Genomic DNA, 27,175 nt, shown 5'->3' on the forward strand with positions numbered 1-27,175 from the left:
CGGAAGTGGCGTTTGGCATTCGGCATGCGCATATTACAGAGGAAGAAAAGCACCCGTGTTTAACCGACGGCATAACATTGTAAACACTGGCGAGCTGGGCGTCTTGAGCGTGTCCGTCAGGATGGAAATCTAAGGTAAACCCTCGTCTTCGCTGTGTCTACCTCCTGTCAGATAGTCGTCAGCGCAGACGGCGGCGGCACACGCCGCCTGCGAGGCGTTCACGTGAACTTAGTTCACGCTAGCATCACAGTGTATGACATTCTTCACCTGATGCTGAGATCCTCACGCGGCCACGGAACACCCGCCGGACACGTCTGCGAAAAAAACAAAAACCAGGAACGCCTGATTTTATTCCGTGCTTTTTGGTTCATGGCTGTTTGCGTTCACCGTGACGTTATGCAGTCGCTCGTGTGGTCGGAGTCGCCTGTGGATCCTCTGCGCGCCCCCCCCGGGGCTAGCGACAGAGACGTCGCGGTCCCCGACATCCTCGGGAAGTTGAGCTCCTCACGCGAGCCCGCCGATTTCACCGCGGCTCCGCGCGCACGCGCATCTGGCTCTCGGCCCTTCTCTCGGGCCAGGTGTGTCGACAGACCTCGGGGGGGGGGGAAGCTCCTTCTGACCACGCCACTGGTGGACATTGTGATTAGCTAACTGGTTAGCAGACTGCACATCCGGGACCTGTCTGTGTTGCGGAAAACGTGTAAACCACAGCCACGCAGCCCGTCTGAGGCCACTTGTTAGTCGTGTGGACAATGTAGCTGACCGGCGACACATAACACACCAACCAAATAAAACACGGGGAGCCAGCGTGTGATGACGTCAGGCGGCGCGGTGGGACCGACAGCGGGCACCGTTGGTGTTGTGATTGTTAAGTGAACCTCACGAGCCGCCGTCCAAAAGCACCCCGATCTGTCATATGGTTAATAAGGCCGGTGTCATGCCGTCTGAAATCTGGAAGCAGTGCGTCAACAAACTGTCTTGCATTGTCAAATGGACAATTACTGGTCCCCGGAAGATTCCAGTGTGTATCACAGTAAAATAGGGAGGGGAAAAGAAGCCTTAAAGTAACTCATCCACTGACACAACTACAATCCAGCTGAAGTGCACACGCATGGGCCTGTCAAGATGTGATCGCTTATCGTAGGATACATGAATATGAACTTGATCATCTTTATTTACCTTTAATAATAGCCATTGTGTCTAACATGCGCGTCTGCGTGTGACATAAGAATGAATGTCAACCACAGTCCATGTCTCGCTGCTTCTATCCTCTCTCATCTGTTCTCGTGGTATGATTAATCAATTACTGGTTTGGTCTATAAAATGTCAAAAGTGATGATGATTTCTTAATATTGACCAATAGGCCTCTACTGCCACTACTACAGCATCTACTGCCTCTACTGCAAGCTCAAATCATTGTGGTTTTTTACACAAACAAGATGGGAACCAGAAAAGCAGAAATGTTTTGACAACAAACTACAGTCTCCAAAAGAAACCACAGAGGTGATCAAACATCTGTTCCACAGTGTCGATAAAAGCCTTGCATCTTAAACTTTACGTAGGCATGGTGACCGTATATGATCACAATATATTGTACAGGTTGTTTCTAAAAATACAACAACCTGTGGCTCAGTGTAAGCAAACTAGATATCTTTGTGTATGTCGTCAGTCAGCCGAGCTCAATTTCATAAAGGAAACATGAAAAAAACCCAACTTAAGTGGACCTGAATCCATTTTGTGAATGGGCTTCCTGGTAAACACTGCCGCACTAATATGCAATTTCTAAACCTCATACAAAGAAAGTCTGATTTGTTATGTTGGCTTTGTAGGTTAACCTCAAGGTGTGGGACCCAACATTGTTCTTCAGTGCATGGAAGCGAAGCCAATGCGCAGGTAGGTGCGGTGCTCAGGTGTGTGGAGGAATGTGTGTATGAAAAATATCAGTGGTTATCGCTCTTTCTCCACTGTTAAACAAGACATGTTTTAAAATCAAAACTGGGACCACATAAGCTTGAGTACAAGGCAGACAAATCTCTGCTCTATACCGTAGTTTTCCGTTGAAGACTAGTTATTATTACCAAGAATCCTCTCTCACATCCCTACCCCCAGAGGACTGGGTGGATCTGACCACTGCTCTGCTGTGGCTTTTAATTAAAGCTTGTGTTCAGTGTCTGTCGTCTGACAGGTTAATGACTTGATGACGAGTTAGGCGAGGTGATGTAGAGCAGGGAATCCAGACTGTGCTTTTTATAGAATGAGAAACGCTTGGCCGGTTAAAACATAAACCTATGCCCTCACGTTGAGGGGGGGGACCTCCACATCCAGGTTCACTGCTGAAAAATGAAAACTCCACTGAATGAATTACCACATGTACTTTTACAGGGAATTGGCAAGTCAAATGGGAAAAATAGATGGACGTTGTGATTTGTTGGAAAATTCCACACTCCCTGAAATGTTTATGTCCCTCTTGCTTTTATATTTTAAACAGTGTGTCGTTCACCTTCAGCAGGAGGCTGGCAGGCTCCCCACTGTGAGATTAACATGTAAAATTCTGACTTTATTGCCAGAAGAGATGGCTGTAGCCCATATAGTGGACTCCTCCCTGCTCCCCATTAAACAACTCTAACCTCTCGCCTCTGTTAGTTCTCCCTATTCAGTGAGAGTGACCCACAAGCTGTTGGTGTGTGTGAAAGAGGAGGACAACATGTGATTGGACACACCAACCTATTTTTGGATGATCTAAAAACAAGTAAATCGGACTTGATATAAGTAGCAAGATAATTCTGACACCTGTATTTAATAACTTACATTAAATGCTCATTAGACTTGTCCATCTATTGGCCAGTGACCCAGCTATATGTAGGTCAGCCACAGACTGAGATCTTAGGTCAGGTGATGAGATGGCTTTGAATTAACTGCTAAACTCTATATATATGTGTGTATATATATATATACATATATGTGTGTGTGTGTGTGTATAACATGTTCTGTATTGAAAAGAACCTGAAAATCCAAACAAATAGTTTTTTATTACAGATAAACCATTTTTTTTATTTTCTAGATGTAGAACCCAGTGTTTATTTTTTGTTTGTTTGGCTGAATTCAAAGGCAACAACAAAGGGGGAAATAATGTCTTTTGGACTTCAGATACATAATATCCTTAATAAAGGGTCTTTCCTCACACGCCTGTCTTTCCTGCTGCGTTCAGAGCAGTTTATGATCTACACATACTCAAACAAATGTATCAAAACAAAATCAAAACTCTGCACCGTTATGTTATCAGCACCTGGCTACAAAAAACGGTTGTGATCAACTAGATGAGTTGTGAAGACAGTTGAAAAGGCGAAAAGCCCATGCTCAGATTAAACTTTATCATCTTTTTAAAGATGAATCTGAGCTTGGGCCGGTGGTGGATGAGTTTGTGAGCTGGTGTGACGAAGCCTTTCTCCAATCAAATGCATCAAAGACCAAGGACATGGTCATTGACTTTAGAAGATCATCCCGTCCACCACCTCAGACTGTTATCAAAGGAATTTGCATTGAACGTGTAGAACACTACAAATATCTTGCAACAGTCATTGACAATTAAGAGTTTTAGGGCCACATTAAGGAAATAAAGTAAAATTGAGGTAGGAATAAAGTCGTAATATTATGAGAATAATGTCAGAATTTTATGAGAATAAAGTCGTGATTTTGCTAGAAAAATTTAAATTGTATTTAATATTATATTACGGAAATAAACAGCAACCCAGGAACAGAGCCCTGGCAACAGCTTTCTCTGCTGTCTTGCCACACTGACAACAGGAACGTTAATGTCATGTTATCAATGTTATATGTTTATTAAATGCTTCTGCTCGTTGACTTAGACTGAAGTACAGCTTCACAAAGTGTTCCATGGTCCTCATTTTAACGCATAGGACCGCTCTTTTGACATTTCTCCACTAATATAACAGAGATTTACGACTTTAATCTCATAGCATTTTGACTTGATTCTCGGAAAATTACGACTTCATTCTCATAATATTATGACTTTTTCTTGCAATATTGTGACGTTTTTTATTGTAATAGTACGACTTTATTCTCATAAATTTACGACTTTATTGTCAAAGTCGCCTTTTTTTCTCTCTCTATGTGGCCCTAATACTCAAGTCGTAGATAAGAACCTGAAATTTGATGTTAATTCTGATGCAGTTTGTAAGAAGAGAAAGCAACACTTGTACTTCCTTAGGTTGATGTTGATGGGGTGATGATGTTCTTGTTTTACAAGTCTTTTATTGAATCTGTCCTGACATTCACCATGATTACTTGATTTGGTAACCTGAACATAACAGTACATTTAAAATAATAATACACGCTTGTTTGAAAAGAAAGGTTTTTAGGCCCTTCGTGAAAGAGAGAGTGCTTTGTGCCTTAAGGACAAAAATCATCTGAGCCATATTTTGAAGGTGGCTGGCAAGGTGATTGGTGTCCCACAGACACCTCTGTCGGCTATCTCGACCGGTCTACTGTATATTAGACCGCGAAAATCACCCTCCTCACCTTGAGTTTGAAACTTTTCCTTCAGGTCGGTGATTCAGAGTACAAGTGCAATAGGAGTAAAAACTCTTCGTATTTCGGAAAATGTTATTTAGTCTTTGTTGTGTTCTGTGTTGTATGTACGGGAAATGCTCTTGTTCTTAATTTCCTGTTACTTGTGTTGTTGTCATATATTCTGTGCTCCTGACTGCAAGACGCGTAGTGCCTGAACTGAACTGAAAGTATATATTCACTCATTGAATAATCGCCCTTCTTGTTACTGTCAAGGGCCACCAGCGCACGCCAAGACGCCACTGGAATGGACATCACCAGCCGCTGTACCCTGGGGGACCCCAACAAACTCCCTGAGGGGGTCCCCCAGCCTGCACGCATGCCCTACGTCTCGGACAAACACCCGCGGCAGACCCTGGAGGTGATCAACCTGCTGAGGAAACACCGTGAGCTGTGCGATGTGGTGCTGGTGGTCGGGGCCAAGAAGATTTACGCTCACCGCGTGATCCTGTCCGCCTGCAGCCCCTACTTCAGGTACCCAGAGACAAAGACTGTGTCTGGAAATGAATCCGTCAGCCAGTGAATTAACACCACGGTGCAGGGGGGTGTACTTTACATCTCGTAATTTTATTTCCATGTTGCTCACAGGGCAATGTTCACTGGAGAGCTGGCAGAGAGCAGGCAGACCGAGGTGGTTATCCGTGACATCGATGAGAGAGCCATGGAGCTGCTCATTGACTTTGCATACACTTCACAGGTAACAACACTACCATAGAAATGTTTTATTAATGTCTGCCCTCAGAGATTTGTGGTGTCGTTTGCAGTGATAGAAATGGCCACAAAATGCCACGTGACACCATTGAATGGAAAGCATAACCATATGCAAGAACACAGGTGTGACCTGTGTTCTTGCATAACCCACTCATTCCCCCAGCATGTAATGGTGATCAGTGTGTCCGTCCGCGCATCCGTCTATAGTCATTTCATCTCTGGAGCTGAACTCTCTTTTTTTCGATGAAACTTCACCTTTGCATTTAAACAGACACTAACTACAGAGGGAACGTTTTACATCTGCAAGTCAGTGAAAGAAATTTCCTATTTTATCATACCTATTTTTCAAAGTGTAGGGTTTTAATTTTACCACAGCTGAATGCTCTTTTATTTCTACAACAGATGGGTCACCGGTGGCCTCCACCCTGATGCTACAGATTAAACAAAATATAATCCGTTATAATACATGTTGTTGTGCATTATCCCTGAAAAATGTGTAATTAAAAGAAGAAGAAAAAATACACAAAAAGGGCGGCACGTTGGTAAAGTGGTTGGTATTGTCACCCCACAGCAAAAAGGCTCTTGTTTCGGCCGACCAAAGTTTGCATGTTCTCCCCGTATATGTGTGGGTTTTTCTCTGTGTTCTCTGGCCTCCTTCCACAGTCCAAAGACATGCAGATTGGGGTTGGGTTAATTGGAGACTCTAAGGCCCTGTCTACACGAATGCGAATTTGTTGTAAATACGCGGAAGTCTTGCACGTATGGGCCTCCCGTCCAGACGCACCCGGAGTTTTCGCTGCCTGAAAACGCACTCTTTTGAATCCAGGTAGAAGATAAATCTCCCCCACTGCGTTTGTGTATTTGAGTTTGTGTGAACGCCAGATACGCATGCGATGATGTCATCGCCCCACCCCACCCCTCGACCCTCGACCCTCGCCCGCAGCATCTCCAACAACAACAATGGCAGACTACAGGCTTGTAGCCTTGTAGTCCATTGCAAGTCGCAACAGCAGTTCGCAATCGGACCAAACAAAGGAGTCTACTTTTCCCTTCTCACTCACCATCTTCATACTGTTGTTGTTGTTGTTGTTCGGCTTCTTCTTCTACGAGTATTTGTATGCTCCGCCTCTTCTTCTTCTTTTTTGGTGGAGTTCTGTAGCAGAAAACAGTGCCGCATATAGGCCGGGAATAGGTACTACAGTGTTTCTACAGCTAGATGCGTCTTTCCAATGAATCCATCATTGCGGAAAAGTTTCAGGCCCCCCTGCTGAGAAAAATGGGGGGGGGGGGATCGTTTTCGTAATATCTTGTGGTGTGGACGGGGCCTTAATTGACCATAGGTGTGGATGTGAATTTAAACCCCCCCCCCCCCGCATAAGTCTTCACATGTTTGAGTATGACTGACCTAAATCATCACTGATACAGCCAGTTGTTTTGGTTGAACTGAGATTATCTGCCTGTAATCAAGGTAGATTTGACAAAAAATTTCAGTCAGTAGGATCATAACTAAGTGGTAACGGCCGAGGAGTTGGTTTCCTGCCAGAAAATCTATCTTGAAAAGGTTAAAGGGGCAGTAAGTGATTCTAAAGCAATACACTTTTTGTAAAAATCTGCGAATATTTCCTCACCGTCCGTTGGATGTCGGTTCAGTGTGTGCGCCGACATACCATTTACCATGGTAACTGATGCTGTGAACCTAACCTGCATGCTGGCAGGTTTTCTTTAAAAAAACACAGAAACGCTGCTTTCTGGAACAGGCCCCTGTACAACAAGATAAAATAGCCACTGATGTTTTCTTTGTTTAACATGTGGAATCTGATGCTTTACCTATCTGCACTATGTTCTTTACATTCATTTTCAGCTGCAGCCACGTTATTTTTGTGCCAGTGGGATTGAAACAAAATTAATTAAATAACATTACACGTTTTTCAGACGTGAGCAACAAGAATCGAACCACGGCTTCCTGCACAGCGGACAGTGTCACTAACCATTATACCAGCATCTTGGACATTTGTAGAGGAATATCAGATCGTTTTAAATCAATTGATTATTTATTTATTATTATTCAGTCTTACATGTCGACTCGGGGAGTAACTGTCTACCACACCAACTGTCTCTCCTCATCACCTGCAGCTTTGATGCTCTTCTTTCTCACAATGATCTAATTTTTCTCCATAAGCACAAACTCTAACTGCGTGACGTAAGAGGACCTTGTTTTCGCCTTGGTTGCCATGGTGACTCATAGTATCGGAAGCTCCGTTGATGTTGGCTTGTTCTATTCGGCGGGTACATGCGTAACTCCGTGTGAAAATAATCAGAGTTGATCTAACTAACTCAGAACTGCTTTTCTGCAACCAAAAACTCTGAGTTTCTCATCTGAGAGTAGATCAAGTCAGAGTTCAGGTTGAAGTTCAAAGTTTTTTAAACCTGCTTCCTGGAATAGGCCCCAGGTTTGCTCCCCAGACAGAGCAGTAAAATCACAACAACAACAAAGAGAGAAACAAGCTCTCTCCAGATTGGCTTACTGCCCCTTTAATCCCTTGAAAAGTTCCAATCAGGAGAAGGATGCAACAACAGGCTGGTGTTGTTGGTCAGTGTGACGAGGCCAGTGGGGACATTGGGAGGATGTTGCAGGGTTTCCGTGACTGAGATGGGTGAATATGTGCATGTCGGCTGTCGCCCTGGTACTTGTAGCTTTATGCTAAACTATATAAAGCGTCTGTGTTGTCATGTCCTCCCTGCTCCTAGGTGACTGTAGAGGAGGGAAATGTGCAGACGCTGCTCCCTGCCGCCTGCCTCCTCCAGCTGGCTGAGATCCAGGAGGCCTGCTGCGAGTTCCTCAAGAGGCAGCTGGATCCTTCCAATTGTCTGGGCATCAGGGCCTTCGCCGACACACACTCCTGCCGCGAGCTGCTCCGCATTGCAGACAAGTTCACCCAGCACAATTTTCAAGAGGTAAGAACGTAGATATATGAGAACATCTGTCCAAAAATGTCACACATAGCACAGTGCTGCAAAGAAGATGCAGGTAAATTCAGACTGTGCAGAAAAGGGTAACACTCTGTGATTAGAACAATGAGTCAGAGCTCGTTGTGCACACAGGTGAATATTTTAAGATACTCAAAGAATCTGGTTACTGCGGGAAAATCAGCAATAGCATGGATCCTGTGCAAGTGAACGGCAAGTCGTAATGGAAGGCATGTGGAATCGAACATGTGTATGTGTACATCCTATGTTTGGTCATGTGTTCACAGTTTTACAAGCCTCGGAATGTGTCCACAGTAACAGTATTTGATTCTGTATGTGACATTACCATGGGGATGTAAACATGGAAGACATCCAGTCTGTTGACTCAGGATTATTAACATCAGTTGTTATGCACCGTCAATTCTAATGAATTGACACTCTTCTGTTTCAGCACCACTTTGTGGTTTCAAATAAATGTAAACAAACCTTTTGTCACATGCATCTCATTAAATTTCTTAAAATCATGGAGTCATGTATAGTCATCCAGAATCTTCAATTTTAAAGACAAACTACAACAAGAAATATGAAAGAGGATAGTGTTAGTTTTGGGAGCTGGTTTTGATTTAGTTTTAGTCTTGTGATGCGTTTTACTTTAACTCAAATCTGAGACATTTATCAATTGTCAGGTTTATGACTGAGAACATTCAGTCTAGTTTTCGTCGATGAATGTTCCTCTCATTTCCGCCTTCCTTAAAAAAAATGTTTAGTCTTTAATGCATTTTGAGTCCTACAGCTGTTGCCATCATTGTGTACAGTAACAATGGTTACAGGTGTCTCTGGCAAGGTGTCCATGTCACTGTGCTCTGCAGTGGTAAAGACTGACTCAACTCAGTAAATCCAGTTAGCATTTCCAGAACCGACCTCTAATCTAATCTAGCCTCGGACAGCTGTCCCTGCTAACCTAGTTGCTAATTTTGCATCACTGCAGCTCCCTGTGGATTCACTCATCTGTTCTCTAAAACACTGTTCCTTTCCTGGGTTTAGTTTGAGTACTAGACAAGCTACACAGTGTGATCCCTGAAACAAAATCTTTCCATTAATATTTTCACACCTGTGATTTTTCTGATTTTCCTGCTGTGATCTATCAGCATAGGAGAAAAGACAGTGTGGGCTTTACAGGGTGTTTTTTAAGGATGTTAAACATTTATTTTTTGCTCAACACAGCCATAAAAATCAGACATAAATATATTAATGCCTATCATAAAGACAGTCAGAGTGAGAAAATCTTGACAACAGGCCTACACTGCTTTATAGTAATCAAACTATTGATTTTGTCTCAAACACGACTGCATTTCTCTGTAAAATATTCTGTAACAGCTGAATCCTGGTGGTCACAGTCAGCAGTCGGCCGATGTTTTTAGTTTCATTATTTACCCAGAATCCATTGCAAATGAATCCTACTTTCGATAGTCAAGGACTGTAGCTTCATGCAGTGGATTAATCCTTACTTCTGTCTGTAGTCCGTTAAATCTAAACCATAGTCTATACCTGTCTTTGTGAACTTCACCCCTGAAAGAAAATTCAAAGTTGTGCATCCTTCAGTATGGCTGGAACATGCCTACTCTCTGTTCTGTGGCACCATCTCACAGCTAATCTCACCAGGTTAAACAGCCTCATCTGGTTGACACTTAAAATCACTGAATATTCTCCAAACCAGTGGAACACTGTGAATTTTGGTTTTATTTATTTCATTATAGTCATTATGAATATATTATTTAGCACTCGCAGAACTAATGACATTCACAAATACTGTTCCAGTGAGTCTGTCACCCAAAATTCTGCACACTGGCAAGGCTGTATACCACAATTGTTAATGTTATTAATTGCAACTGTGTTTTCCTGCTTTGACTCATCCAGGAAGTCTATTGTAAGTTGTGTGCAGTATATCCCTTACATTATGAATTATATGTGAGTGTGATGGTGGATTTTAGATTTCAATTAGATTTACTAATTTATCCTGTGGAGAATGTGAATTCGCTGTTCTCTCCTCGTGGCAGAGCTGCTGTCTGACTGTTCTGCTCTGCTCTGTGGCAGGTCATGGAGAGTGAAGAGTTCATGCTGCTGCCAGCAAACCAGTTGATTGACATCATTTCCAGCGATGAGCTCAACGTGCGGAGCGAGGAGCAAGTGTTCAACGCCGTGATGGCCTGGGTGAAATACAGCATCCAGGAACGCAGGCCGCAGCTGCCCCAGGTTTGTCTCAGGGAAAACAAATGCTAACCCAAGCATTACATCTACTGCAGGTCATCGGTGTACATCTGAAAATTGCTTTCAAAATAATGTGCCATAGCTGTCGGTCACTCGGGGGAATAAGATGGACTTTGTGTGTCCTACAGGTCCTGCAGCATGTCCGTCTGCCGCTGCTCAGTCCCAAGTTTCTGGTGGGCACCGTGGGTTCAGATCCACTCATCAAGAGTGACGAGGAGTGCAGGTTGGTGCTGTTTGTGTAAACAGGTGTCAAACATTAGTCTGGGACCCAGACAAATTCTGGGAGCTCATTTAATTTGCTCTGCCGCAGCAAGAGGTGACTTTTTTCAAAAAGAAACCAAGGTACAATGAAACATGTTGGAACAAACTGTTGGTCACCTATACAATTATGTTATACTAATGGAAATGTCAGTTCATATGGTAACAGATCAGTGATGGTCCTGTAAGGTCACAAACATGATCCATTTCTGCCAGTACAATCCTTACATTAAGGGAAAAAGTAATTCTCTCCATATTTTGAACATCAGTTACAATATCTATCTAGTCAGTCTTTGTTGGAAGTTCGGTCTGTAACCATTTTCGTGTTACAGCTTTCTTGCTGGATGCTAATAATATCTTTAACAGATATTTTTTTCGCACCAATAAATGAGCAGAGAAACAGCAGTCAAATCCATCTCCTAAGACATTTTGTATTACTTGTCTTACATCCTGCCAGTATGGTCGAATGGCTGGGCAGCTCCAAAATATATGGAAATGATCTGCCAGCTGTTAGAGAGAAGTGACTTTTGTAAACAACCAGTACCTGATATTTTCTCCCGCAAAAACGGCAACACTCGTTCACAGACATTGTGGAATCATCATCACAGGCATTTCCTATCTGCTCTAGTCTGTTCGCGTCGCTCAACAGACATCCCATCATTCGTTGCTCTCACTGGTTGTAAGTCTATCCAATTGCATCCGAAGGCATTTTGGTGTGCGTCTGTTGGCAACCCCTCGTGGAAATTGAAAATGAACTGAGAGGTCCCAGACTAATACGTATTTAGTCTTAGTCTGCCTACGCCAGGGCTGGTCAAACATTTGGATCCAGGAATAAAATACAGTGACAACTGGGATTTATGACCGACATCACATGCGTCACATACTTGTCGTTCTGTTGTTTCAGAGACCTGGTTGATGAGGCGAAGAATTACCTGCTGCTGCCACAGGAGAGGCCCCTGATGCAGGGCCCCAGAACACGGCCGAGGAAACCCATCCGCTGTGGGGAGGTACTTTTTGCAGGTCAGTTCTTTCAGGCACTAAAATTCAAACTGGAAATATTTGAGTTTGTCATTCAAGACCTGACTAAACGTATATATTGTGTCCTTGTTCGGTAGTTGGTGGCTGGTGCAGCGGAGACGCCATTTCCAGCGTGGAGCGCTACGATCCTCAGACCAACGAGTGGCGGATGGTAGCATCGATGAGTAAGCGGCGATGCGGAGTCGGGGTCAGCGTTCTGGATGACTTGTTGTACGCGGTGGGAGGTCACGACGGCTCGTCATATCTCAACTCTGTGGAGAGGTGTGGCACAATCGTTCAAGCTATCACTGCAGATATTTGATTTTAGATCTCTACCGTTCTGTCTTCATTCTCTCCGTGGCTCAATGTTCTTTATTTCTCACATTAATGAAAATAAACGTATTATTCTCTCCTTTATTTCTGTTGTCCAGATATGATCCCAAGACCAACCAGTGGAGCAGTGACGTGGCTCCTACGAGCACTTGTCGCACCAGTGTGGGCGTGGCTGTCCTCGGCGGTTATCTGTATGCTGTAGGTGGACAGGACGGGGTTTCCTGTCTCAACATTGTGGAAAGGTATCGACCAAAAGTCTTGCTTGGATTTGATTCTTTCATCAGTTCCAGTGTTGAAACATGGTGCTTCTCGGTTCTGCTCTGCACGTTCACTTCACTGTTCTGTTATTTGTTACCGCTGCAACTTTCCAGTCTTGACATGCTTCCACGTCACATACATATAGATCTAGTCACTATGGAGTAACTTCATTATTTATCACTTAAAAATGTAAAAGAAACAAAAAACTCCTGTCCTCCAGATATGATCCTAAGGAGAACAAATGGACGCGTGTGGCCTCCATGAGCACCAGGCGACTGGGTGTAGCAGTGGCTGTGCTGGGGGGATTTCTTTATGCTGTGGGAGGGTCTGATGGGACGTCACCATTAAATACAGGTATGATATCACAAACACTGAACTGCAACAGTAATGACAGCGAAGAATTTCAAAGAAAAGTCAAAAGTTATCAGACAAGGTGAAATGTGACGTCACACAGAACTAGGTGACCCTCTGCTTTTTGGTTTCCCAGCTTCATGTTCTCCAGTTTTCCTTAAGGTCCAGCAAACCTGTCCAGTTCATTTACTTCCTCATTAAATGTTTTGGATGCTGTTTTTCTTTAAATCATAAATCCTGCATTGTTTACATCAGTGTTTGCTGTCCGGCATTATTCCATTATATCCAGTTTACAGACATGAACCTCGGAAAATGTGCAACATTTTCAGGAGTTTGCCGTTTACATATGAAGAAGGCAGCAGGAGGTTGTCCAAGTCAGCCGTGTTCCCCAAGGCCGAAACTTTCAGGCGAGGGGTGGCGCCTAGATAGAGCGCCCACTCAATTGCCATGAATCCTCCAAACATTTTCCTGCTGGATTCTCATATGGGCTCACTCAGACATAGGCCTGTCACGATAAAGTCTTTTTGTTGTGCGATAATTGTCCTAGAATTCATTGTGATAAATAATATTATTGTCATTTTAAGACCATTTTTTTTATACTGACTCATGTGAGCTTGGTCGTTGCGTCCTACACGATTTGTGTTGCTGCTGAGAGAAATGTTATCCAAAGTTTAGACTTGCGTTTAGGCCAAGACAAAACAAGCAATTTGAAGGTTGACATGGTGCCTTCAGAAAAATATTAACCAATCCCTTTTTTCTGACATTTTCATAGACCCAAACCAGTGATTGATTAAGCATACGACAAGAACAGATGAGAGGACAGAAGCAGCAAGACTTGCTGGACTGTTGTTGACATTCATTCTTATGTTACAAACACGCATGTAGACAGAATGACTATTATTGAGCTCAACAACAATATTTGATTTCATATTCCTGTATTGTACAGTAAGTCGATAATGTAATTATCTTGACAGGCCTACCCAGACATTTTCCAGGAATCTTACTAGGGGGCTGGCAGGAACGTTTCAGGAAAATGTCCGGACTTCAGTGCATGTCTGAAAGCAGCTTTAGTCTATTCCCACCACCTGTTGATCAGTGGAATAGTGGAACATCATTGGTTGGACTGCTCACGTGCGCATAGGCGTGCACAAGCTTGCTCATGAGCATGAAAAAAAGTTAATAAAACGGGCCCACCCATGTTAAAAAAAAAAAAGCCCTGAACTAACTAGTTCGGACTCTTCTTCTGTCTGCCGTGTAGCCACCTCCCAGTCAAATTATCTCTTGTGTTGATTCTCGTCTTGCGGTGTTTCACTTTTCCTCAGTGGAGCGCTACAACCCCCAAGAGAACCGCTGGCACACCGTGTCCCCAATGGGGACCAGGAGGAAGCACCTCGGCTGTGCGGTCTACCAGGACATGATTTACTCTGTTGGAGGGAGGGACGACACCACGGAGCTGAGCAGTGCAGAGCGATACAACCCCAGGACCAACCAGTGGTCTGCCGTAGTGGCCATGACCTCCAGGCGGAGCGGGGTGTGTGTGTGTGTGTGTGTGTGTGTGTGTGTGTGTGTGTGTGTGTGTGTGTGTGTGTGTGTGTGTGTGTGTGTGTGTGTGTGTGTGTGTGTGTGTGTGTGTGTGTGTGTGTGTGTGTGTGTGTGTGTGTGTGTGTGTGACTAACTGCTGTATATCTTAGATTGCATTTAATTTCTGGGGTGGTTTAATAACAAGGTGTCAGTTCTGTCATTGTGGGTATTAAAGTTACTGAATTGATTCTCTGATATGCTTTAATATGTTTGAGGCTGAAGTGTTTATTGTACCTGCAGGTGGGTTTGGCTGTGGTCAACGGTCAGCTGATGGCAGTAGGAGGCTTTGATGGGACGACGTATCTCAAAACGATAGAAGTCTACGACCCAGATGCCAACACATGGAGGTATGTGGCACAAAATACTTCCCATACTACAAACAATAAAACGTAACGATACTGTTATCATAGCCCTTAGCCAGAAAATGTAGATGTAAACTTTATTGTAGTCATAATATATAAATGACACTACAGTAGTGGATACCTCTGCCAAGGCCGAACATAGATATCAGTCCCCTAAATATGACATGTATTTTTTTCATCAAGATCCATGAATAATTACCCAGGAAATTGGTGAAAATGTCAAAATATGTCTTATCTCACAATGTTTAAAAACGTGGTAAAAGATTCCTGGATCCACACCAAAATTGAATGGGTTCCTTTCATGGCTCATGTCCCAGATTCATGGAAAACCAGTCAGTAGTTATTGCCTAATCCTGCTGACATAAAAACAAAAAGACAGGGGTGAAAACATAACCTCTTTGGGGGCGGTTATTGCATCAGTAGAATGTAGACATCAATTACTCTGTACGTAAATAACAAACAAGCAAACAAGATTAAATGTAGTTAGAAGTGTGGGCAACAGTGATACTTGCCCTCGACCTGGGGCAACATGTGTCTTAGAAACGTGGTTCCCAGACCAGGGTTTCGCAGGAATATTTCCAGAAACAGTTAGAAATAGGTTATGATAGATAGATGATTATGACAAATCAGCAACAGAATCCGTTGCAGCAGGTCAATTTACAGCAACACAGCAAACATGTGCATGCAGTTTTTTTTGTGTGAACAAGCTCAAATTAATATCCTTTGTATGAGCTCTATGTCCTGATATAACCCTCCACATTTACATGAGTGATCTCGCTGTGCGTGATACAAAGTAGCACTGGTAAAACAAGACTCATTGTGAGAGGATTTGAACTGCATTTTTCTCATCCTCCCATAACCATCTGACAATGTAACCGTGTTTGGCTGCTTACCAAAGTTTCTATAGTACGACTGTCGACAGCTCTCCGTCCCACTGGCCTCTAATCCGCTGACTGAGTCACAGTAGCGAGTTCGTCCCTCTCTCACTCTCATTCCTGATTCACTGTTCAGTCATTTTTGAGCTCATCGTCTGTGACTGCTGATCTTCTCCCTGGGTCATAGTTGTTCTGGCAGTCGGAACTGAAGGGACAAATCCTAGTGGGTCATCATATTGGTGGGCTGGTGCGCTGTTATAAAAATCCATTTTTTGCTGGCCCTTTGTCTGTGCAAGATACGAAAAATGTGTTTTCAGTCATCGTGAATTTATTTCCTCTGTGGCAGCAAAACGTGTTGGCTGTGTTCAGGTTAAATTGGACAAACCTTTTTATGGTTGATTAGCTCTGAAAGACTCACTATAAACGGAGTGAAAACACCCACTAACAACCCATAATGCATCACTGTTAGGAAATGTCACACCCCTTCACCAGAGAAGTGGAGAATCTCAGATGGCAGGCGGGGTTACCCCAAAAAGAATCCAACTGTGACATCAGAGTGGGAGAGAAATCTGAACCAGTTGTTCAGAGACAGGCTGTAGGGTTTAGCCAGCTCACAAAAAAACGACAGGGTGGTCTTTTTTCACAGTTTGTGGCCTTGATTTTTGCATAATACCTCAACTTTAAAGTTTCATTAGAGCCAGTACGGTTCCTTTATCTGCAGGGCTGTAAATAGCTGTCGTCATAGTGTTTTCTATTCATTCTCTCTCTCTGTCTCTGTTTCTCTCTCTCTCTCTCTCTCTCTCCATCCAGGTTGTACGGAGGGATGAACTACCGCCGGCTAGGTGGAGGGGTGGGTGTCATCAAAATGACTCATTGTGAATCCCACATATGGTAACGCCACCCCCTCCAGCCCCCACCCCCCCCCCCCAACACTCACACGCTCACTACTCATCACGCTGCAATGGATGCCTCTTTTTCACCAACTCTCGTGCCTCCAGAAGGGACGCTTTTTAAGTTGCGCGAGGATGAGAGAAAAAAAGGTGGGCGGGACGGAAGAGGGACAAACTTTTGAACTCTAGTTCAGTCGCCCCCCCAAACCCCTCCCCAAACTCTGGTTATCTTCGTCTGACTACAGTCACCATGAAGTGCACTGGGAGCAGACGTCTGCAGAGTACCATTAAGCTTCCAGTTAGGAGAGGACTGGGCTCCACCTGTGACCTCCCCAGGTGTTCTTCCTCCAGGCCACCTCGGTCTGGGACAATCTGGATGGAACAAAACAAAACTGTCTAAAGCTTCTGGTCCCTGGCAAGGAGCCAGATGCGAGAGCCTCCATCTCCTTCCCTTGTCTCAACATGCCCCCCCCCCCCCCCCCAAATTCTGGCTAGCGACAACGTTATTGTGTGAGGTGGATGATTTCCCGGAGACACAACATTGCAGACTGACTGCTCTCTCATTCATGTCTCCTACTTGGCTGTGAAGCGAACATCTCAACTGTGGCTGTTAACATCTCTGGGCGTCATGTGTAGCATTAAACGGTAGAAAACCAGTCGGGTAGTTCCTCTCTGCATTGAAGCTGTCAACAAAAGGTTTCATCTCTATTTAGCACCAGGGGAGATAATTGGCAGGAGAAGAAAAAGGATTGGGCAAGTCACTGCTACTCAACATCTCACTGTCACCGATTTGGGACTGCTTCACTTTACAGAAGGCTACTGCAGCTGTTTGTGACCTTTTTGATATTTGAATATTTCCGTTCAGAAGGTCTGAGTGTAGTGAAAGGAATTTAACCATGTGGCCAACACTACCCCTTCAGTGGAAAGAATCGTCCAGTCACGTCTCTGGCCTCAGTGTGCTATAAACGAATCACGTCGTCTCACGGTGTCTGGCGCAGAAGTGTTCGTACCTGTTCAGTCGTCATGTCCTCCACCTGGCAGCATCGCGTGGTGCCTCGCCGTCTTGATGTGCTGAAACTAAAATTGTGGATAGGTATAACGATGTACATTTCTCCCCAAAGACAACTTGATGGTTTGCACTCCGTTCCATGCCTTCTTTCACAAATCGACACTCTTGGGCCAGTCACTGAGTAAATTGGCTCGTCGGGATTGTCTGTTACAAAAAGTGTCCCCTGGATTTTGCCAGAGGGGGCAAGTGGTTGGAGGAAACACTTGGTTTGATGCATTCTGAGGTTTTAACAATGTTACATACCTCAAAAATGGAAACTTTTATGAGCTCAAAAGGATATTGCTGGTTATTTTTTTTCATATTGACAAATCCCATGAGAAGACCTAAACAATCAGCTGATTTACCCTTCTTTTAGTACTCTCCATTCTGCAGGTTATCTGTTGTTCTTAATCCTTCAATTAAAAAAGAAAAGACTCAGCAGTATCCTTACACGGCTGGAAAGTGTAGAATTTAACTAACGTTACTCGAAAAGGAGGAAATGATGCATTAGTGGGGACGACGTGAGTGTATGGGATGGAGTGTTCATGGTAATGGGGGAATATGTAAATTACAAACACATGCTACTAGTTAGTAGGATACCGACATTGTTGGTTTTGCACTTTCCATGGAATTGTTGACATCAAAAAAATACAATTCATAACCAGGTATATCCTTTTAATTTGGAATGAATCCCTGATGCTGCCAGTGATCACATCTGGAAATTGGAAAATTGAACATTAACACAAAAGCACTGCTTTAAAAAAAACTAGATTCCCTCCCATACAAAAGTGACAGATTTCACAGGTGGTTCTTTACAGACTAGGTCATAAAATCACTTGCAGTTGTCGGTGTGTTTGCATGAAATACCGGAGCCAGTAAGCTACTGTGGACACAGAGGAGGTGGTGTAAAAAAAAAAGAACAAAAGGCTGCAAGAAATACTCTCAGCGTCACATACATTTTTTATGAACTTGTTAATATTTTATGTCACGAGTAAAGCAGATTTTTCTGGCATCCATTGAAGGAGTTGACGATCGCCGCAGCGTGGACGACAGCAATGCTTCCAAAGTCAGCTCAGAAATTTGCAAAGAAACTGTTAGGCTCAGTCGATTGATGATATATTTGATAGGATAGTCAATGCTACGTAATTCAGTAGCTTGGACTATATGAAATGTGAGGATTTAAGTTTTCTTATTAAGTTCCGTAGTGGCCTTGGTAACAAACATCCGGAAGCTGTTAGAATCAAACGGAGTTTAATTCTACCAGTTCATGCGATGGAATTAATTGTTTACACACGTCAAACATCATAATAAGCCTCCCGAGAAAAATAACTGTGGTCAAGACCAATGTAGCAAAGCACACGCATCCCAGTTTGTAAGTAAACCACATTAATATACATCTTAACTGTATATGCAGCAATACAACAACGGCTACTTCTGTGGGAGTTAGACGTGATATTCTTTGTTCTAGTTCACACAACCATGGGGTTTTTGAGACAGGTCCTTTTTTGTCTGTTTTTCACTGTTTCCCATATTTTTACTTTTGTAATATCCTCATATGCAGCACAATGCATCGATGCCACCTGCTGGAGGACAGTAAAAGTGCAGCACTGATGATGGACGATGATGATGATGATGAGATCCCCTGCAGTTTTCTTAAGTGATCCCTGGTTATGCAACTGAGGCCAGATCAATTGCAAAACGGACACAGTTTGAGCAGATGATGGATTAGTTTTCATTAATCTGCTCATAATTTATTGCACTGTGATTGGAAATGTTTTTTAGACTATCCTCTTTTTTTTTCTTCTTTTCTTTTTTTTTTTAAAGGGTGTTCAACTTTCCAGATATGGGGTGGGAAAACAGTTTGAAATGATCATCATTCAACTGGAGGATTAGACGTTTCAGGCATCGCGCTGACGTGAAGTGAATTTATTTCATAGATGCAGCACATGTCGACCACAAAGCTTGTTATGCATCAAGTCAGCCACATTTTAATGAGCAAGCAGGTCCTGACCTGAATACTGGTGTTAATGTTCAGTAGCGTGGCAAATCTAGATTTTGTCGCTGTTAGGCTGCTAATGTATTTTTTTGGGTATGCAAACCTACCCTTTGAAATTATTAACGCTATGGGATGTTTTGCAGTAGCACATGTTGACGTTTTCACAGGTTCATGCGATGAATGCGCGGCAACCATCAGTTAGAAGAAGCCTAATCACCCTTTGTTGAGCGAGAGTCAGTCTGGCCGACTGTCCATAAAAGAACCTCCCAATGTTGCTCTTCTTCACTGCCACAGACTAACCAGGAAATAACACTCCTGTCAATTTGGCCTGAAGAACAAAACCTTGCTTTCAATGTTGTGACTGCATTATTCAAAAAAAAAAACAATTTGTCTCATTTCCAGAAAATGCCAGACTACTCTCATTTTACCTGTACAGATTATTTTTCTTCTTAAACCCTTGTCCAAATTTTCTCCCAACAGCTCTGTTAATGCTTTTGTTTTTTAAGTTCACAAATTGATTTGGCTGCTGTAGACCAAAGGCGTACAAAACTGAGGGGACTTCCCTCTAATCACGCGAGCTACTCACGCTGCACCGTGTCTACGATGAACAGAAATCCACCAGCCTGCGCTCCGTAGCCTATAATATTTAAATCTCTTGTGTGGGGTAGCCTCTGTGCAGTGTGTCCAACATGTGGTGATCTCTGATGGTAGTTCTCATGAATCAAGCAGCTGTGACCTGGACCACGTTCAACATAAGAAGAATTAAACGTTCCCCCCTGGAGAACAGTGTGTGTCTCTTTCTTTATGAGATTAACGATAGAACGGTGACTGATGTTGCCAAGAGTATAAGAGAAATCGAAGAGGAAGGAAAGCCTGTGGTCTTTATAAATGAGAAGTTCCAGTGTAGAAATGACAGCAAAAATTATATTTTCTTAAATTATTCCAGAGAATTAATAGGGACACATTTGCCTCGTTTTTCTTCTCTGTCTTAGCAAGATAAAAATTATCATACAAATATATATATAGAATATTCTAAAAGCTCAGGGCACTGTGTCACTATGCTGGCCAATTCAAATTAAGGATTCAAATGTTACTTCTGAAAGAATGCCAGCACAACATTTCCTTTTTAGGTTCATTAGGGGATTATGTCAAATCCTGGAGCTGCTCCATAGAAACGGAACGACTCGGGCCTACGCAGAATCAACCAGCAGCAAATGCTGCACAATGCGTGCCGTTTATTGATCTACTCGAGTTTCTTGTTGCTCATATCAAATTTGAATGGCCTCAATCATTTGGACATTTTCTATGGCGTCAGAATCCTCAGTTGAGTGCCACAGAATGGTAGATTTATGGGGGCGCTGTGACCTGCACAGTTCCCCTGCTTCCCCTGGTGGATGCTGAATGCAGACCATTAGAAGATGGTCCAGAAATGATTCACTGGGGCAGGTGAAAAGGGGGATCGCATGTCCCTTGTACTAGGAGCCACTGTGGGAGCTCTGACAGACTCTGGCCCCCTGGTCAACGGTGATACATACTGAGGCTGTCTGAGGTATGAGTCTGGGCCCTGGGGAAGTCTGGCCACTCGAGGGAGCCAGTCTGTGATTAACCTGGCACTGTGCGCAAGACTTCACCTTATTTTCCAACGGCTGTTCCATGTCAGGCCACCACACGTGATCTGGCAAGACGCCGCTGGCACTGGGAGTCGGGAACCATGCAGCGCGATCAGTGAACGACCGGGTGGCACGGCCACTGGCAGGGGGAAAGGGGGGAGAATGTCTGATCGGCTTTGTCTGTAGATGCTGACTCGACAATCCGTTCAGCATCCAGTGGCACGAATGTCGCAGCAGGCACGTCTGGCAGCGGCAGTAACCTGCACTGAGACCGACGCACTGATGGTCTGACAGCGCGCGCGCGCCTCTCTCCAACCTGAGGCCAAGAGTGCAGCCGCTCCCGCCGAGCGAGCTTGCCAGCAGTTTGTCTGCCTTGCGCAGATGGTACATGGGAAGCTGCTGAGGAAATCTTTGTGACAGCATACGCAACAACCAGACCCTCCTAATCTTGCTGTGAGTAACCCCCTTTCATCCGCTGTCAGAGATTGTGAGGTGACGGAAAGTGTTTGTCTTTCCGTTTGTGGAAGTGCGGCACCGGCGTTACAGGCGGAGGCGCTGCAGGCCGGGGCAATCGCCATGTCTGGATCAAAATTACCGAGCCGCTGAGCAGACTGGAGATGCTTTTTTCCTTGGCCGGTCCCCATTTCCTCTTACAGTACCTACAGAGGGACCAGAACTGTTAAAAGGTCAGATAAGAACTCCTCAGTACAGTTCAACCACACACAATCTTTTAACCAACCTACTAGGTGAATGCACTTGCAAGCGACCTAATGTGTTGTTGTCCATCTTTCCCCCCCCCCCCATGGTGTCAAACAGATGCAGCTCCAGGAGGAGACTGTAATCCTGTTTCCCCCTGGATCCTCAGCTTGTGTCTCTGGCCTGGGTCCAACGTGTGAAGGGTCACCCACTGACCAGAAGGTCGAAAGGTTCGACCCCCGCTTCCTCCAGTCTCCTTGGGAAAGGAACTCGGCCCCAATTTGCCCCGGACGGCTGTGCCGACATCGCATGAATGTGTGCTAGATAATGTGTGTGTGAATGGGTGAATGTGCCTTGGATGGTCAATAAAACTAGAGAACTGCTGCGTAAAAAACATTCCCTTCGTATAGAAGTTTTAGTATTCCTGTAATGATTTTGTGTATAATACTCATTTAGTAACTTCTGCTTTCTTTACTTCAATGTTATAGTTTTATAGTAAAGCAGAGCAGCCTGATAACCATTACAGCAATAGAGAAACAGGAATGAAGACATGCAATGATCCATTTTGTTAGACAGGGAACGCAGAGTGAATCCATCGATGTTACTGCAGCAGCAATTGCCAAGGAAGTTTCCTAAATCGGTGACCCGGAAGTATTTCATCGGCGGCCATTATAAGAGCTCTTCGGATTCTCCAAATGCATAAGGAAAGGTGCTTCAACGCTTCCTTTTCTATCTCCTTTGCCATAGGGTACACTGGACCTTCCTGTGCGAAAGGAAAGGAGAAATGGACGCGATATTTAACACGAGGTGCCATGCACGAACGTAAACGATATTCGCAGTAGAAAAAGAAGAAGTGTATGAATATGACCCAGGAGGGACGCAGGTGATCATGTAAGTTAATGTTACATATGAAGCATTTACATCTCATTGTAATGCACACGATGGTACAAATGATGGATCGAGCCGCTGCGTTTTTTGTAGTCCATCTTTGGACATTTGTACTTTCGCCGCGGGAGGCGCACGCCAATAACATCCGCCGTCGCACAATGACATGGTAACATGGTATCGTGTCAGTGGAATCCGCTTCGCTGAGCCCCTGCTGTCGGCTTTTCCTGAGTCCTACGAATCCTCCTTCACACCTTTCCTTGACCTCGTGACGTTTTCCACTGAGGTCAAGGGAATAGTAGACAGGAAAAGACGAAAAACCGAAGTAGTTTGACCTGATCCTTTACTTCCTCCCTCCTTTAATCCCTCCAACAGGCTCCTGACAGCAGTGAGAGACGGGAGGAGCCAAAGAGCAGCTCCACATCCCCCGGTGGAGCCTCCGGAGAGGAGGTCCAATCAGACTGGAGCCCCGGTCCCCATCCTTCCACCTCTGCTCCACAGGCCGGACTGGTTGTTATAACTTCTTGACAGAGTTAAAGGGCTTCAGGAGGAAATGACAGCAAACATCGGAAGAGTTTTCCAACTTGATAAATGTCCGTTCTTCCACTAAATAGATTTTTAAATGAATAATGTCGATGTATTAAGTGATGAATGAGTTAAAGCGGGCATTCGAAGGTATGTCATGTGACACTGGCTACAGCCAGAGGAGAAAGAAAACAGGAAGTCAATGAGTTTCACGGCTTTAGTGTTTGTACTGTATGTTCTTGCAGTGTTTGACGTGCACTGCTGTGGTTTTAAATGCGAGCCGTGTATGTTTTGCAATAGAATAACAACACGACAACATGAGGGCTGTGTGTTTTCACAGTCTACACTTTATGTTCAGACAGCCGCAGGAGATGGGTTGCGATATGCGTTTGCCTGTGAGCCCGTCATGTTTTCATGCATGTGGAGAAAACTCTCCCACTGCATTATATTCAGGGCCAAACATGAGTTCCACTTTTTGTACGCATGAGGGCACTTTGTGTGTCGGCTCTGCGGTTTTTGCACCATTTTCGAAGAGCGCATCTTTTCAGCATTCAGAATATTCTGGAGCAGGATTTTGCAACTAATCCACCAACTCATACGACAGACCATGTCGTATGAGTTTCATTCGCTCTAATAAGACCAAATCGACCCCTTTCCTCAATTAGCGCCTCTACCGGTACCAGGAGGGACGCCTCAAATAAATTGACACCACGAATACATTTTTCGCCCCAGAGCATTGTGGGGTTTTATTTGATTTACCAGCGCATGGTTAATGAGCTTGTAAAGGTAAGGGTTAGGGTTATTGCAGAGAATAAGCATGATTATTTTTACAGAATATAAACTAATCAATTCAAATACACAAACTTGACGGACTTACCCGGTCTACCAATGACCTCTATCGACCTTGCACATAACTATCCCTAGAGGTCTGTGCTCTTCAAAAAGACCATATCTACGTTGTAATAAGCTGATTGAAAAACTTTTGTTTTTTTGGTGAAGGACAGTCTTGGATTTTGTTGCAAGATATAAGAAAACCTAAATGTGTTTTTTAGATTTTCTAAAACGTACATTCCCTCTGCGGTTTGACTAAAAGCTGATAATCGACATTGTCTTATCTGATTCCCCCCCCCGTTTGCTGTTGTACTATTTATTCGTTTGTATGTTATTGTGTTATGTGCACACCAAGCTGCTCCAAACAAATTGGCCCTCGTGGGATTGATGAAGTTGCTTGTATCGTATTGTGTCTGTGCGCCCTGTAGCGGATTATCCACTGTTCTCTGGAATCAGAATCACAAACACTTTGTTGATCCTCGGGATGGAATTGGGTAAGCTGCCCTGAACACCACGTAAACAAATCCTTGTTTGTGTTTTTTGGTCACGTATTCTGGTTGCTGGTTGGCAGGGCTCATATCTGGCTGGGGGATTTGTTACCCCTCCAAATGGTTGAAAATTGCTGTACCTTGAGGCAGCAGGTCCTCATCCTGCTCAGTCACACCTTGCTGACTGAAGACGCGAACTGTGTCATCCAATTTTTGCGACAGGGACAATGGGAGACACCCGCTCAAGGCTGGTTCAAAAAACGCTACGGCTTCTCCTCTGCTGTGGCCTTCAAGTGCACACGTCTGGGCAGACTCACTTCGACACCTCAGTGTTCCCAGCTTGTCCTTAAACACCTCACCTGTGAGGATGTTCAGGTTTCACTGGTGTACTTGGTGTCACGCCAGTTCAGTCTAATCTTTCATAGCCAGCCATGGCCCAGAACACTGGGACCAGTAACCCTGTCTGTCACTGGCTGTTGTCTGTTTGATGGCGCATCCACATTTATTTGTGCTTTTGCTTCATGTCATGGTTGTATAATAAAATTGAAGTGTTAAATGGATTGCATGTGACTGATGAAGTGGCGCCATTGGTCAGTGGGATTTTGACAACTGACTAAAAATACAACTTTATTCCCATTATATTGTTCTTTTTTTTCTCCTCAGATTATGATGTTATTATTCTTATATCATAACCTTTCTCTCCTAGAATTATAATTTTATTCTCTTTATATTATAACTTTTCTTCTCCTCAAAGTATGACGTTATTCTTGTTATATTATGACTTTTTTCTTGTAATATATATATATATATATATTTATTCTCGTAATCTCTGAATTTTTTTCCCCTTTGAGTGGCCCTAATACTAGTGGCACTTATAATAGGGACTGACATGTAAACTTTCTTACCTCTACTATCCACTGACCTACATATTCACATATGTAATGATAACAATGCTGGTCTATCATTACATTACATTCATTTTTATGTTATTTTTGTCATTCATGTTATTTACTCCATACATGATACATTCATTACATCAAAGGCATTAAATTGACAACGTCTGTGATGGTTTTAACCACATTAGTGTGACGCCCACGTCATTCATTTTACAATAGTGTTGTGTTCAGGGTGGGATTTTGTGAAAATAAACGTACAGGAGAAAAGATGAGTACCACGTGTAACGAGTTGGCTTAGAACTCACGACCTTCGGTTTATAAGACATACGTGCTAGCAATGGCGCTTGACGCAAGAGTTGTGGATCTGGATATCAAGCACGACTTTTAATGTGTCAGCGAGTGAGGTTTACACACTGTAATTTCACCAGCTGCATCTGCCTCCTGTCTCCACACTCATTTTGAGATTTGATGTCAGGCGGGACCTGCTAGTGGCCGCCTTTAAGTCTTGGTGCCTGCACTGCTAAAAAAGTTCAACTTTTCTTAACTTCTCCTGCACACAATGCAAGCAAAGCCGAAGCAACGGATCCACAATGCATTTCTGCAACGCCTTAATGGCACCACATACTGCACATCCAAAAACCATCGCCTTTGCTGATGACTTTTTTTTGTCTATTCAGGATGTATATTTGATTGCTTGCCTCCAACTTCCCTGCGCTTGATGACCACAAACTTTTGATTAAATTTCACAAGTGAGAGCACTGCGACTGGCAGATGACATTCCTGACATGGCTCTGTGTGGATCACATTTTAACCTCTGTCATAGAGAACAATTTGCTAGGAAGGAGACGACTTACTTTGAAGCGCCGCCATGCAAGCATCTGAGGGGAGTAAACAAAATGCAACTCCTTTTGGCTCACGGAAGATTTTCAGCATTAAAAAAAGGTTTTGCCTGTGCTGTGCACACGGAGGCATCTCATTGCACTCTGATTACCACAACCAAGTTTAATCATGTCTTTTAAAGGACTTTAGTCGGCATTCTCTGCCACTTATTTCCCATTATGGCTGAGGATATGGGAGCACATTCATTTTTATTAGTAATGCAATTATAGACCCTGGCCCTGGTAAACAAATGATTTCGATCCTCAATCACTGAGACGCCCGCACGCACATGTACACGTACACGTCTACACACACTAAAACAATGAATGCATTAGAAGTCTTTGATCAGCTCACTCCCAAAGAGTCCTCCTGCTTTGTGCTTAGAAAAGCTACTGAGGAGAATTTGGTTGAAAACTAAATTCTCCTCAGTAGGAGAATTTATGTAAATGTGAAACAGACATTTACATAAATGGTGGTGGTAAATGTGGTGTGGTGATTATAGTAACTATGATGATTTCAAATTGAAAAGCATCACTGGAAATATTAGATAGACTTTTACATGTGACCCCAATTATCCATGGTAGGATATTTAAAGAAACCGGAGATGTCGGAGATGGAGGAGGAAGTGCATGAAATCGTTGAGGATTTCGCTACATTTTAAATTCAGCTAGAACGGCGGAGGACTGTTTTCCACACAAACAGGATTAGGACATGTTTCGGTCGTCAGTGACCAGCACTCATCAGAACAACTTGACTTTACTGTCATGGGAGTGTGAGCTGCCAGATAAATTGGATTACAATGAAGTCATCGTCATATCCAACTCAAAGGCCGCACTGGATGAGCGTTATGTGCTGTAAGCTGT

At 43.7% G+C, this 27,175-nt stretch overlaps 1 protein-coding gene across 4 annotated transcripts; it reads left to right on the forward strand.

Moving 5' to 3' along the window:
• klhl20 (kelch-like family member 20) lies at positions 1–20,283 on the forward strand. Of its 4 annotated transcripts, XM_035634573.2 has the most exons (15): positions 41–134; positions 1,830–1,893; positions 2,644–2,749; positions 4,804–5,061; positions 5,176–5,284; positions 8,047–8,253; positions 10,360–10,518; positions 10,662–10,756; positions 11,696–11,811; positions 11,907–12,090; positions 12,240–12,383; positions 12,620–12,753; positions 14,073–14,281; positions 14,572–14,678; positions 16,379–20,283. In XM_035634573.2, exons 4-15 carry the CDS (start codon positions 4,835–4,837, stop codon positions 16,461–16,463), a joined length of 1,776 nt encoding a protein of 591 aa, XP_035490466.1. In that variant the 5' UTR covers positions 41–134; positions 1,830–1,893; positions 2,644–2,749; positions 4,804–4,834; the 3' UTR covers positions 16,464–20,283. The 4 variants fall into 4 exon arrangements, with proteins under 4 accessions (XP_035490463.1, XP_035490464.1, XP_035490465.1 ...); XM_035634570.2 differs by lacking the exon at positions 2,644–2,749 and having other exon boundaries at positions 1–134; XM_035634571.2 differs by lacking the exon at positions 2,644–2,749 and having other exon boundaries at positions 1–134; positions 4,813–5,061.
• The last annotated feature ends 6,892 nt before the right edge of the window (positions 20,284–27,175 follow it).

Source organism: Scophthalmus maximus, chromosome 5 (genome assembly GCF_022379125.1).
Source record: "Scophthalmus maximus strain ysfricsl-2021 chromosome 5, ASM2237912v1, whole genome shotgun sequence".
Lineage (NCBI taxonomy): Eukaryota > Metazoa > Chordata > Actinopteri > Pleuronectiformes > Scophthalmidae > Scophthalmus > Scophthalmus maximus.

Bases quoted from the DNA above. Each gene is read 5' to 3' on its own strand.
- klhl20 (XM_035634570.2), top strand. From the start codon at position 1,871: ATGGAAGCGAAGCCAATGCGCAG. The intron at 14,282-14,571 runs GTGTGTGTGTGT...TTGTACCTGCAG, and splicing joins TGACCTCCAGGCGGAGCGGG to GTGGGTTTGGCTGTGGTCAA. The intron at 14,679-16,378 runs GTATGTGGCACA...CTCTCCATCCAG, and splicing joins CCAGATGCCAACACATGGAG to GTTGTACGGAGGGATGAACT.